This window comes from Dasypus novemcinctus, chromosome 11 (genome assembly GCF_030445035.2).
Source record: "Dasypus novemcinctus isolate mDasNov1 chromosome 11, mDasNov1.1.hap2, whole genome shotgun sequence".
In the NCBI taxonomy this organism is placed as follows: domain Eukaryota; kingdom Metazoa; phylum Chordata; class Mammalia; order Cingulata; family Dasypodidae; genus Dasypus; species Dasypus novemcinctus.
The window spans coordinates 29,331,563-29,346,668 of NC_080683.1; the positions used below are offsets into that span (position 1 = coordinate 29,331,563).

The following is a 15,106-nucleotide window of genomic DNA, read 5'->3' on the forward strand; positions in this document are numbered from 1 at the left end:
TTACAACATGAAGACACCAAGTAAAAGGCAATGAAAATATGAAAACCATGAAGGCAGCAGTGTACGTACCGGCTTCCCATCCAATCCTGGAGGTCCTTGAGGACCTCTTTCCCCAGGGTTCCCCTTGGGACCTGCAGGCCCCATCAGGCCATCCAGCCCAGGTTCTCCTTTTGGTCCAAAGGCACCTCTGACACCAGGCTCTCCCTTTTCACCTCTCTAGAACCGAAAGAAATCTTTAAAGTTTCCCCTAAATATTTCCAAAGCCATGATTGCATCAGAAAAGAATTTAAGGATGTGAATACACACACTCTCCTATATGTTATACAGGAATCATTTGGAAACTATTGTTATTGATCAAGACGGAAATGTCCTATCACCCTAAATTCTCATTTATCCACTCATCCACGCATCCATGCAACCCTGAAGACATCTGCTAAGTACTGAGTATAATGAGTAGACAATATATACAGGGCCAGAGATACAACACAGTCCTGTTACCAAGGAGCTTACATTCTAGTGGGATAAAGAAGGAAACATGCAATATTCTTCACTGAAAAATATATAGAAAAAGTGCAGCTTCCAGTCTAAACGAATAATAATATTAGCAAATAGATAACATCTCATACGGAATTCAATTAGTGAGAGTAAATACACATATTCCAAAAATCACTTATGAGGTCCTACTACTGAGGAACATGGAAGGGATTTTCTGTTTAGAGAAGTCAGAAGCTAGGCTTATCCAGTCTGAGAACCCAGTCAAGGACTGGAGAAAGGGAACACAATACAGAAGGAAACATACCTCTCCTTTTGCTCCATGGCCGCCTTGAATACCCTTTGAAAATCAATAGGAGAAAAAACTATATTAAACATGAAAACTACAGTATTAGTAATGTGGCATACAATACACCTTTTACCATGCATTTCAACAAACTTCAAGATTCACTTCAGAAAATACTGATTTTCCAAATTAATGAGAGAATTACACATATAAGAGAACTTCTTTGCCTTTTTAAAGGGGGCTAATGACTAAGTAATATGTTCACTGGGTAATGTAAAAATGTTTATTTACTGGTTTCATTCCTAGAATAGAATATTTGTACATGCTGCAGGTCAGATCATGTAAATTAGAATGAAATTTATGGGATTTAACATATATTACTTTTTTTAAAAATGTAAATAAATCAGATTAAGAATAAGGCATATTTATTCTGTGATTAAGATATTGTCTATTTTCCCAGATTTTTAATCAAATTAAATTTTGATTGCATGCTATTGATAAAACATGAGTTAAATATCATTAACAGTGATTCATAAGATAGAAAACATCTACTTTTTCCTGCATCTAAACCATGCCCTGCTGGTAATTAGGAGATTAGAGAATCAGTATAACATATAACACAGTATTTTTTTCCCTCAGATATAAACCCTGGGGAGCCCATATTTTGAGCTCACTCTTCATTACAATCCCTGGATACATCTGCTTGGCTTGATTTATTCATCCCATCACATGAGCTATTAAATTGATTCCCACTCATCACTCTCACATATTCATTTCAGTAACTTATAGATGATGATAAGAACTCTCATGAAAAGCAATAAAATTTTACATATTTGAAATTTATTTCACAGTAGAGATCCAAAATCACCCAATATCAATTCAGGAAAAATGGTATAATATCTGCATATGCAGGATTTCATTATACAACTTTAAAATTAAAACTTCATGTTTGCAGTTTAATCTGAAATTTGAGGTATAACATTCCTCACAATGAAGTTTGAGTGTAGGTGTTTATTTTTATTTATTTTCGGGTCCTTTAAGTGTGGATATTCAAATTAGAAAAGAAGGAAGAAAAAATTAGGTGAAATCAGTGCTTGTTGGGGACATAAAAACACCAAATACCAAGTTTCTGTATTAAAAAAAAAATGTATTAATGAGTCAAACACTTTTGGTAAGGCCAGTCCTTACATATTGAGGTTTGTCTGAAGAAATGCAGGGTCTGTCCCTACAGGACATAACACTACAACTGGAGCCAATGTAAGACAAAAGATCAAGTAGTAAGAGCTTCCACTAGAGCTGAAAACTGAAAACAGCTGCCATCTGAAAATGCATTAAGATGATTTCATGAGAGAAAAGCTCATTTGGACGCCATTTACAAAACAAGGGCCAAAAAATTCCACACGTGCAAGCCCTTGGTAGGATGACAGTTTTATATAAGACTGTTTACAGAAAGAGCTGGGATGACTCTTCAGTTGCTGAAAAGCAACAGCTGCTCTGGCCCCTGGGCGCTCTGTATAGGCTGTTCCTGGTTGTGGGAAATGCAGCATCCAATAAATCTTGGGCAAGGGCTTTCTAGGGAACTGAAGTCCAGCCTTAGGAGAGAAGACACTCTATTTTCCTTAAACAGAGGAAAAGAAGTTAATGGGACCGTGGAGGAGGTGGCATCCCTAAGCCAGTGGGCTAGCTAAATTTTGTCAAATTCCAAAGAAACCTCCTCTGTTCCAAATTATTGTTGGTAGGGTTTGTGGTAGGGTTTGTGAAAGGCCTGGGTGGTGGAGGTTGAGCAGATGAAGCGGAGAAGGTGCTCTGTGAGAACAGTGGTTCATAGATATCACAGGAGAAGGTCAGTCTGTTTTGCCAGGAAGGGCAATAGGGACACAATCAATTGTGTCACTGAATACATTTAAGTCAAGTAGAGGAGCACAAAATTAAAACAGAGTTTAGTATACTGGAACATAACTGTACGCAGGTCAACTCATTTTCACTTCTGCTCTTACTGTTAGCTTCTAAATTCTCAACCTTTCTTAATATCTAACACTCACCTTCCATCCTGCAATAACATTGCAGTTATATGCTCTCAAACACGCTTGCCCCCACAGTCTCAGATTCTTACAATAAGTGATACAGAGACCCCTTTCCCTGGGGACCCTGTTACACAATTTTATCCCCTACCTCCAGATTTGGTCTCATTACTGCGTTTTTCTCCCCACCCACACTTGGAGAAAGAGGTCTGCTGCATGGGAAGCCTATTACGTACAGCTTGCCCTTTCATTCAGCGCCAAGTTGGACCCGTGCTCAACACGCTAAAGCAATAGGCATGCTACATAAGCACTAATCACTTTACTCTCCTGTCCCCCCACCCCCACTCACCTCCCCAGTTTGGCTCTGATCAAACTTATATATCACACAGTAGTGTCCCTGACACACTACTTAACTAGCGGAGGTTACTCAGTGAAGAAGCAAAATAATCTTACTGTAGGTTCATTTCATGACACAGTCCCCCTGAGAATAGTATTTTAATAAGTCTCTACAGCAGTAAATTATATCTCTAGATAAACTAGAGGGCAACATATACATTTCTCCACTACATGTGGTTCCAAATATTCATATTTCAAGAAGAAAGACTAAACAGCAAGTATGGAGACACAGTCATTGTGCAGCTGCTGCTAGCCAATAACTACTCCAAGAAATGGGTGGTTATTTCCTAACTTCAGTCATTCTTGGTCAGAAAAAAGCATTGGAAAGCATAATTCCACAGCCATAGATTTTACCAGTAGGAGAAAATCAAATATAAAACAAAGAAAGAAAACCATCACCACCCAACATTTTCATGCTTGTATAATTAGAATGTGTTATGCCTACCCTCTCTCACACAACTTTTTATTTGCAAGTAATCTTCTTTTGACAATTTCCAATTACACAATTCCATTATTTTATTTTTCATCAAAGAGAAAAATACCTGTTGCCCTGGAATTCCTTGTCTTCCACTTTCTCCCTTTAGACCCTTCAAAATTTAATAGACATGATTATATTAATTAATATAATTCAATCACATGTACAATAATACATAAAAACTATGTATTACTCTTAAATCTAAAAGAAACGTCACAAAAGAAGTGACTCAAATATGGAAAATGATGTGAGAGATGGGGAAGTTAATATCTCAGAGGAAAAAAAAGATGTGGAAGGGATAGAGTTAAAATAAAAATATCACTTGAACCTTACCTTTAAAATGGGTAGAAATAAGAAACAAACTAGAAAACCAGACTTTTGGGGTTTAGTTTAGAGAGTTGAAGATGTTCTGCTTATTACACACTAATGGCTTAAAATAGCTTAAAAATCAAATAGATATGGACATTGTATGAGTGTCTATGACACACTTCTGCTTAGCATTAGCTTTGAGCACGTAAGGAAAAGGCAGTTTCTTTAAAAAATGAAAATATACTACTATATTTTAGGACTAATATAAATCAGGACAAATAAGAAGAAAAATTACTAAAGATGTCAACACATGTAACCATTTTGGACATCCACCATGTATAAGACATTAAGCTAGACCCTGAAGTAATACTTCATTCCTATATAGGACAAGATAATTAGTAGTTTCTATGAAAATGTATCCTTAAATAATATAAGCCATTACAGTTTCAGCAACTAAAATTTTAAACCATTTTTGTATATTGATTTATTCATTTACGCACATAAATGAATTTCCACTATTTATTGAATGGCATCTTTTTGCTGGCACTAGGACACCAAAGATGTCATTGCTGTTTCCAGGTTGCATACTGTGTTTATGGGGAAGATTAGCAATTAACTCAAGAATGATGATAATCCTGTCTAAGTGTATAATGTATAAGTAAACAACTGGGCTAGATACTATGAGAACATTCCAAGGGGCAACTGACCGAGAGGGTTAGGGAATATGAGCCTTGAGTGCAGCCTTGAGGCATGAGTAAAAGGAAGCCAATCAGAAAAAGGATAGAGAGGAGACAAAGGTCAAGTAGCTCCTTTTGGCTAAAGCAGTGGGGCAGGAATAAACAATAGAGGGTAGAGTGGCGAGAGATAATGCTAAAGGAAAAGATTCATTCAAATTAGGAGACACTGTATGAGAAAGACTATTTTGAAATGCACAATGCACCATTAAATGACTCCTAAGCAGATATCTAGCTGGGGCAGTTTGATATTATTGATGAATTCCAAAAAGAGGTATTGGATTATGTTTGTAAACTGGTCTTTTCCTCTGGGCATATTAGAGTATATTGGAGCCAAAGGTTTTACTTCTACTTGATTAAATAATGATTAAAGCTTTGATTGGGCTGGTCAGTAGGATGGCACATCCCTGCCCCCTTGGTGGGTAGGGACTCACAGAGAAACTGCACTGCAGAGAAGGGAGGTTGGAGTTTTGAGCTGAAGCCCAGGAAGTAAGCACACAGAGGTGCTTTGTGGTAAGGAAAGAGAAAAGGTCCTGGGAAGAGAAACAAGCTGTTCGTTAGATAGTCTACAGGTGGCCTTGTGGAGATAGCAGAGTAGTTGTGTCGGAGAGAAGCAAGCCCCAGGAAGAAAGGAACTCAGGCGGTCTGAATCCTGGCAGACATCTGCAGCCATCTTGCCCTAACACGTGGGCAATAGACTTTGGTGAGGGAAGTAGCTTATACTTTAAGGCCTAGTAACTGTAAGTTTCTACCCTAAATAAATACCCTTTATAAAAGGCAACAGATTTCTGATATTTTGCATCAGCATCCCTTTGGCTGACTAATACACTAGCTCAGTCATTGCATGATGCTAAAAATGTCCACAGAGGTAGTAGACTGGATTCAAGTAGACCATGCATTACAGTAATGCAGGAACCCAAACAAGGGATGATCAGGACAGTGAGGAAAAGGGGAATGGGACAAACTTAAAGAGACATTTAGGGCTGATTGAACAACTCAATGTGAAAAGGGAGGAAAAGACAGGGTTTTAAGATGACTGTCAAGATTTTTTCCCTGGGTAGTTGTGTAGTAGTACCAATTGCCATGACAAAGAATACATAAATAGAAGCTGGTTTATGGGGAACTAGTTTAATTTGAGGTGCCCATGAGACATCCAAATACAACATCAAGAAGGTAATTGGAATATATACGTCTAGAGTTTATGAAACTTACTTAAATTTTACTTCACTCCTAATTTCAAAATTAAAGGGACCATATTACAAAAATACTTGAAGATCTTCAGTAAAAAGTTGTCTGAAAAACAATGGCATTCTGTCATGCTACTGCAAATGATTTCATATATGCGCCAAAGACTAAATTCATGAGTACGTGATGTTGGAACTGTGACCTTAGCAGATTCTGATGAGTATTACGTCAATTTATAACTTTCCCTTATGCCTCAAATTCTAGAGCTTTCAAAATTCTACCTTCCTGAAATTTTGTAAAGTGTTTTTCTTTTTATTTTAAGTGTATTTTCCATAGCAAAGCTCAGCAACTATAAAAGAACCTTGTAATTTAAAAATATATATATCTTTAAAATACTACCTGGACATTAGAATTGTCATTTGTGGCTTGAAATCTTTTATATTTCTAAAATGTAAAAAATTGAAAGAATATCTGTGTACAATTTATTCCAAACTGGTATATCATTGACCAAGCCAGTAGCATTCTATTAATGGGTCAGTCTTCAGTTAATCAGGAAACCCATTCCACAGCCACTTAAATTAGTTGAGATGAAACTGTCCTTATTTCCCAAAGTAGTAGCTTTGCTCTCTTCCTTATCTTGGTTATTAAGGCACCCAAAACTAAATGGCCTCCTAAATCCCTCTAGGCTTCCTCACCCTGGTATTATTTTCTGATATAAGTCTTCCATATATTAGTTTGAAGATGTTTTATATCCTATAATTATGGCTTCTTATAGAATTTGCTTTTGCCATAAGCCATTTCAAATCACTTTTTGAAACATACATACTATAGAGACAAATAAATAGATATTAGAAATATGTATTAAAACCTCTACCTTTATTTGATCAGCCCCTTCTCAAGTTTTCTTCTATAGTAAAGTGGTGAACAAATGTAAGGTTAGATTTGATGTTGTATGAGGTCAGTAGCAAAGATGGTATTTAACAATTAGTGATTGTGATACAAGGAGGAATTGGGAGGGCAATATAAGAATTAAAAGGCCTGATTACATCATTAAGCAAAAGAACCAACCAAACAAAAAATAAGCAACATACCTGAATACCTTTTTCACCTTGATTTCCTTTGTCTCCCTGCAAAACATTAAAAAGCAGTTAAATGTTTATCATCGTCTAGTGCAATCCTTATACTTTCAAATAAACATGCTTTTCTTCAGCAGAGAAAAATATAAGGTCTCAAACAAATCATGCAAATCCCACGAGTACCTGCAGAAGCTGAGTCCTAACTCAGTATTTGCAAAAAGAGTAAAACCATATTATCAAAAGTGTTTTCATCAGACACTTTCTTGTTCTCACATGAAAGCAGATTCTCCAAAATTTTTATTTTACCAGGAAGAAGATTTAAAAAAATATATTGATCACAGTGTTGGATTAAATAAACAAACAAGATAGGACTATTTTTGATGGAATGTGATTTTATGAAATCAAACAGCCAAACTGAAAAATCATCCATTGAGTTAATAGTAGCCACAAGCTTAATGAAAGAAACGGCAAAATAAAACACAATATTTTAAAATGTTAGAAAATATATGCCTCAAAAATGAGTTCTTGGGAAAAAATTCATATTATATAATAATGTAATAAAAATGCATATTATAATAATAATTTATCTGCTTAGAAGGAGCATTAGAGATCAACAATTATAACACCCTAATTCCTTTTTTTTCCCCAAACAATGAAAGTATTTTATTTTTCCCATAATTTAAAAAATAAAAGCATTCTATAATTCAGCCACAGACTCTACTTCCAGATAACTTCTTCATTGGGCCCTACTTCCTTTTTAAATAACATGCTCTTGGTCCAGATGGCAGTTAACTTTTCATCATTCTTTCTGTCTAAATGACATCCGAAGACAAAGCCCACAAAGATAAGAATATGAAACCAGTGGCCCTGTACGATCTGAAGTAAGTTCACCAAGATGTGGTGGTCGTGGTGCCAACAATGACCCCATAACCTAGCCCAGCCCTAATTCTTATAAACAATGAAACCACAAATCAGGAGAGGTAAGCTCTTACCCAAAACTGAGCTACAAGACAGTTTTCAAATTTCCTTTTAACCTCACCTTGTTATCTAAACACAGAGAATGGAGTTTTGTATTTTCAGTAAAGAAAATACAAATTTTCTCTTAAGTTTTTGAATAAGAAAACTCTAAGTCTAAACATATATCCATAGGCTTATTTAATATTCATTAAGTGTCTAACCTTTAATTATTGCTATGAGAAGCCCTTAAATTATCTCAGCAAGTGTTGCCTTTCACTCATCAGAACTAAAAACTATAATCACAGTATAATCACTGCCAAGTAGATAATAAAAGAGTGATATAAAAAATTAAGTAGAAGAATAATTGAAGCAGTTTAAGCTGTAGTCATGAGAGTATGTATCCTTTCCAGACTAAAAACCAAAATATTTACTGTTAACCAGAGAAGTATATATTTGCAGTGACATGAACATCTTAGGAAAATGGGCAGTCTTTTGCTCAAATCTCCAAATAAATAAGAGTATTTATTCAGATACAACTTAGCATTCCTTACCTGACTAAAATAAGGGAGAGTGAGAGGGAATAGTTAAAATGTTGTCTGACTTCACTCATTTTATGTAAGTATATATGATTTTAAACCTTTTAATTTTTAATACATTTCCAAGGAACATATTGTTTCATAGGAAGAAACTTCATGATCAAAGAATCTGGGAGTAATTTTTATTCTTTCGGACTTTTGCCCTGGTTTTGGTAAGAATGTCTGGCATTGAGTACATTTCCTAAAGAATTCTTGACTCACTTGAATTGAATGCAAACCATCTGAATGTACCGGATATTACTTAATTGTACATGTATATTTGCTGAGTTGCATGGCCATTCCAAGGTCCTCATCTAGGAGATAATAGCTTTGCAGAGACGTGAAAGACACTGGAGCTATTAGCGTAAGGCTGAACAATCATACTCCCAATATATATGTTGGCTTATCATTAAATATATAACTATCCTATTATGCTATTTTCACAAATGGAAAACTTACATGTAAAAGGCTGATTAAAAGTGAATTACAAAAATGAAAAACAAAAACAAAAAAAAAGTGAATCATATCTCTTAAACAATGCATACCTTTTTACCTTGTATCCCAGGTAGACCCAGGAATCCTGGTTCTCCTGGGGGACCCATTACACCTTGTTCTCCCTAGGTAATAAAGAAGTTCTGTAAAAATCACAGACCTATCGCTTATGAAAAATGCCACCTTTTTTTAAATCTCTATACCACATTTCAAATTTAGAATGGATGGTTCAAAAATGTTTTGACATTTAGAGTTATTACTACAAAAAGAGTTAAAATGAAGTCTGCTGGAGTCCCTGGGAAAGTTTTCCCTATTTTACTAGTTGAAAAATTCTGATAGTATTTCATATTTTAAAATATTATAAACATTTGGTTTAGTTTTATAACTCAATAAAGTAAATGATAAAAAAGTAATATTTAGTAATAAACACAGGTATTTCTTTTTGGCTTACTTATTTAACTAAAATTCTGTCTTTCTTCTTGACATTGCTTTTTCCCATGTGCTAGATTACAGAATTTATTTTCTTGTTTACAAAACTGATAAGCAAATAGAGTAATACAAATTATTGAAAAACTCAATATACAGTTTATTTTGTTATATATTTTTCTCTTACTCAAACTCACAAACACATACACGTACAATTTTAGATACTAAAATATGCACACTATCTTTGCATAACTTTGTTTTAACTATAAAATATATTAATATGTAAAATTCTTTATATGCCATTATAGATTTTGATGCTATGAATCTTAATTACTAAAAAGGTATTTTACTATATTGATTTACGATATCTCATTTCAAAAATTCCTACTGTTAAACAGGGTTTCAGAATTTCTAATTTTATAAACAATGTTGGGATAAACATCTTTGAAGTTAAATTTGGGTACATTTATATGTTCTTTCTTTATACATATGGGATATTATTCTCATAGAAATATATTTTTGAGCTGTTTTCAGTCCATGAGGAGTCTTAACTCAATTTCTCCACTCACTTTATACACATCTCCATCATCCTGTAGGGATTATCTCCTTTCTGAAACATAGGTTTTCAATAAGGCAATTCTCTGCAACCGTGTGTTGATGATGCATTGTCAATAGTTAGGATGTATTTGTAGGAGATGGAATGTGCTGAGCATGCTTCTGTTGTTTTGTTTTGCTTCAACATTTAACCCAAAACTCTAATCAACTAACTAAAGAACACCCTCCTTCATGGAAACAAGGTTCTGTTTTCTTTTCTCACTGTGCCCACTCCAGAGCTGTTAAATGTTACTCTAGATTTTTAAAAGCTAGAAGAGAATTATAAATTCTATCAAAATAATCATTCAGTTTGGAGGAAACTGGTAAAAGCAGCTGTGAGTCCCCACATGGAGAATGGAAGTCCCATCAGTCAGCAAACAAAGAATACCACTGTGAGTGCCACACACTCTTGTTTTCAATTATATAAGAGGGTCATGCTGTTTGGAAAAGAGAGCATGCTCATATTAGCATATGAATTTCACTCTTTCTAGAAACATCATGCCAAAGTATATTTCATTGCCTTTTTCATCCAAACATTCCAAATTATCAAAAACCAGAAACAAAACCCCACTATTAACCATTTCTTTTCATGTACCTTAATTTTGTAATGTAGCTCCTAAATATCATGTATTGTTACTAAAAGGATACGTTAATTTTATCAAACAATGAGGAAAACTTGCATTTCAGCTTCTTTGAAAATATTTCCAATTGCATTGAAAGCACAATTACCTTGAACCCAGACGCTCCAGGCATCCCTTGAAGTCCAGGTTCACCTTTACTCCCCTGCCAATGCATCAAAACCATTTGAATTTTTAATAAAGTCACAATGTATCTGATACTGATAATCTAAGTCTTTTGTGGACCCCAGAAAATTATGTTCTTAAATTGGTCCATTCCTGTGTGTGAACCTTGGTGAACTTTTGATTGGATTAGATTTAGTTAAGGGCCATTTAATATTATTTCAATAAGGTGTGACCCCAGAGGGTCTTAATCCTCTTGCTGGAGTCCTTTATAAATGGAGGAATACAGGGCTGCAGAAATACAGAGAAAAGCTTCAGTACAGAGAAAAATGCCCACAGGCTGAGAGGAAGCCACAGACAGAGCAGAAAGCAGCAGAGCTGGGAGGAGAAGGCAGAGACCAGCAGACGCCACCCTGAGCCTCACCATGTGCCTTGCCAGATGAGAGAGGGTTCCAGGACCACCAGCAGGCATCCTCGGGGAGAAAAGCACTGCCTGATGAAGGCATGATTTGGAAATTTTTCTCGGCCTCAAAACTGTCAGTTTTTAAACCAATAAGTACCCATTGTAAAAGCCAACTCATTTTGGTATATTGCCTTGGCAGCCATTAGCAAACTAAAAAGGAAAAAAAACACTTAAGGGACTATATTTAAAATAATATTTATGAATATATTTTCAATTTCCCAATTGCTTGAAACGTAGACCCTCTATGTTAGCCCTGCTCACTAAAAAACACTCTTTTAAGCAAGGAGGTGTGTTTTCACATTTATAAAACTTTCTAAAAGCCCACATGTCAAATTGCAGCTCCATGTATAAGGGAAGAGATTCAAATCCTCAGGGACCAAAACTAATTAGTGAAGTCTCCATTCTACACAGACCAGAGGCTTGTCCTTAAACAGCAACCTCTAGGAGGAGAATCCTGAGCATCATCCTTTTTCACGTGCTCAGTATGACTCACCTTCGATATAGCAATTGAAGGAAAGAAAATTGCCTTCAAATGTACAGTGGCTTTTTTGGGAAGAAGTATAGGAATTGGAAAACATTTAGTTTCCATTCTTTTTCAGATTTCAGTGTAGTCATTTTTAACAGAAGAAACATGAAGAACAAGACTAAGTTGACTGAGCAAAGAATATAATATAGGAAAAGAGGAGTAGATATAAACAGAGAATAATCCTGAAAGTTAATAAGGAGGGATTGACAAAGGTAGTTCTGGTTTCCAAATACTTTGATACCTGAAATCACAACTCAACATCTGGCCAAAGTCAGTGTTAAAAGTGTAAAAAATGTTAAAAGGACAACACTTAAAAGGACAACAATCACTCACAATCAACTCAGGTTCACTAATAAGAGAAGCAAGCAAGAAATATTTTGAATAGTTTTCTAAGTTTCTCAAGCTGGGAGATGTGTAAATGTAATATTTGGATTTAATTAAAGCATTTGACACATAAGAGTTTTACTGGATGTAAGAACAATGGTTCTTTAAATTTTCTAATTTTCCAAGTGATTCAGCTGAAACTCATAGAAGTGAGGAGGTTTGCACACATGGGAAGAGTACAAGCTCTGTCATGTTTGATCCTGGGGTCCCAGGAAGAGATGAGCCATTTGCCTGATAGTTTGCTGCTGACCTTGGGAAACGCGCTAATCTAGAAGACCCAGAAACAAACGAGCCCTGTATCAGGAGAGAGAGGAAGCCCAAAGGGGAAGGTTGAACCCTAGCAAAGACCAGCAAAGTCCTAACTGACTTTGGTGAAAAAGCAACCTTGAGTTGGACTCTTTAGGGTCTCTTTAACTGTAAGCTTTTACCCAAAATAAATACCCTTTATAAAAGTCAAAAGATTTCAGGAACTTTGCATCAGGACCCCTTTGACAGATTAATATACCCACTTATTGAGCTCCCATGAAACTTTACCCTGTCTCTTTCTCTAAATACTTAGATATTAAAAATGGAATGGATTAAGTCATCTACTCATTTTGCATGCCAGGGTCTCTTCCCCTAGTACAGTGTCTAGTCAAAAGTTGAATGTTTCCAAAACAGCAATTCCATCACACCCTTTTGGAAGGTTGTTCTAGCATCTACTTGCTCACTAGTTGAGAATAGTTTTCTGAGTCTAACTAGAATGTACTTGATTTGATCCTCTTACCAACCAACAAATAGTTATCTTAGCACAGGATTTTATGCACATAGTAGAAAGGCAGTGGCTAAACCTCCGTATTCAAAGAGTTTTAGCTCTACTTTGAAAATAACCTAACTGACATCCTAAATGTATTTGTCAAGCTTGCTATATACTATTTTATTCTGAAAGTAAAGATACTATTCTGCTCTACCCACAGACCCAATGGAGGGAAAATCTAATACAATTTACAACAATGACTTTTACATATAAAATTCCATATATATGCCACTAAATAAAAATGCCAAAAAGAGAATTGGTAACTTGGTAAGATCTATCCTCAATTGTAACCACAAAAACTTTTTTTTTTGTCTTTATTTTTTTAATGTTATAGTCAAAAAATATGAGGTCCCCATATACCCCCACTCCCCTCATCCCACTCCTCCCCCCATAACAACCACCACAAATACTCTTGACCAGTGGTCTTGAGACTGAGCTCCATAGAGCCCTAAGTATTCCTGAAAGCCTCATGAGATAGCAATAAGAGTGGAGGAGGCTGAGTAGAAAGGGTTGCTGGGCCCTTTCCAGCTTAAACCAGACCTGCTTTACTTTAGCATTCTTTATATACTGAGTGTTGTCTAAGATTTCATCCTTACAAGTGATTGCTCACAGAATGAAAACCATAATTCAAAATAAAATCAATGTTCTTAAATTTTGCATGGACATATATAAAATGTCACTTTGCACAAGGTTCTCATTCTTGTCAATATGATTATATTTACCTTAGGTCCCGGTGTTCCAGGCTGACCTGGTGAGCCGTTGTTTCCCATCAAACCCTGCATTTTTAAATATGGCAAAGGAAATGTGATGATGAAAAAAAATTACAATAATTGCAATATGATCATAATGAAAATAACATGTCACCACTATGCTTTGATGTCAATTTAGCATGTTATTGCAACTATAAACTGTAAAATATGCATAGCACAGTGGCTAAAAACTTAGAAATGTTAAATATATTCTTTTTTTTTGACACCCCACACCAATGATCCTCCCATCATAGTTGTAACCCCTCTGTGATCCAAAACTTCTTCAAAAATGAAGCAAACAAAATAACCAAATACAATTAATAAGAAAAATAATAAAGATAGTTTTAAAAAATAAGAAATAGATACAAAAAATAAAAAAATTTGGAATAAAAAGTAATGAAAAACATTTAAAAAAAATTTTGACATTATATCTTTCATCACTGTAAGATCTATCTTAAATGTACAGTAACATTTTATTCTGTTTCTTCCCCCAGTATCTTACTTTTTTCATTTTGCCTTCAAAGAAGTTTTAGGGTACAGAAAAGTCACATTCAGAAAATATGGGATTCCCATATATCCAACATCCTCCCCCTTTTCCCCTTTTCCCTATTAATAACATTTTATATGTGGATGGTACATTTGTCACAGTTGAGATACAAATGGGGGGAGGGTTGGGGGAGGGAGCACGTGAACACTGGGGATTGGTGGGTATGTGGCTGAAACTAACAGGTTGGGAACTAACTTTTTATTTTTTTATTTTTTTATTTTTTATTGACTTTGTAATAATATTACATTAAAAATATATATATATGAGGTCCCATTGAACCCTACCACCCCCACCCCACCTCTCCCCCCTCCCAGCAATACTCCTTCCCATCATCATGACACATCCATTGCATTTGGCAAGTACATCTCGGGGCACCCCCGCACCCCATGGTCAACGGTCCACACCATGGCCCACACTCTCCCCCATTCCATCCAGTGGGCCCTGTGAGGATTTACAATGTCCGGTGATTGCCCCTGAAGCACCATCCAGGGCAGCTCCATGTCCCAAAGACGCCTCCACCTCTCATCTCTTCCTGCCTTTCCCCATACCCATCAGCCATCATGTCCACTTTTCTCAATCCAATGCCACCTTTTCTATGTGGACATTGGATTGGTTGTGTCCATTGCACCTCTATGTCAAGAGGAGGCTCAGATTCCACATGGATGCTGGATGCAATCCTCCCACTTTCTGTTGTAATCACTCTAGGGTCCATGGTGTGGTGGTTGTGACTAACTTTTGGCAATATGGCAGGGGAGGGTTACTGGATGTGAGGGGCATTCGGGCAGGCTTCTAGGGAGTGTGTGAGTGTTTATCTTGTCATGATGTGTTTTATCAGTGGATGGTAACTCACATATGAGCAGGAATGTGTTGGACTCCCATCCTG

At 35.9% G+C, this 15,106-nt stretch overlaps 1 protein-coding gene across 1 annotated transcript in view; it reads right to left on the reverse strand.

Moving 5' to 3' along the window:
- Positions 1 to 15,106, reverse strand: part of COL21A1 (collagen type XXI alpha 1 chain) — a 210,619-nt gene that overhangs the window by 5,261 nt on the left and 190,252 nt on the right. Inside the window, exons 20-26 of the mRNA XM_058306903.2 lie at positions 13,650 to 13,703; positions 10,748 to 10,801; positions 9,052 to 9,123; positions 6,990 to 7,025; positions 3,738 to 3,782; positions 800 to 832; positions 70 to 216 (exon numbers count right to left, since the gene is read on the reverse strand). Coding sequence (XP_058162886.1) covers positions 70 to 216; positions 800 to 832; positions 3,738 to 3,782; positions 6,990 to 7,025; positions 9,052 to 9,123; positions 10,748 to 10,801; positions 13,650 to 13,703 — 441 coding nt within the window. The remainder of the gene's footprint in view (positions 1 to 69; positions 217 to 799; positions 833 to 3,737; positions 3,783 to 6,989; positions 7,026 to 9,051; positions 9,124 to 10,747; positions 10,802 to 13,649; positions 13,704 to 15,106) is intronic.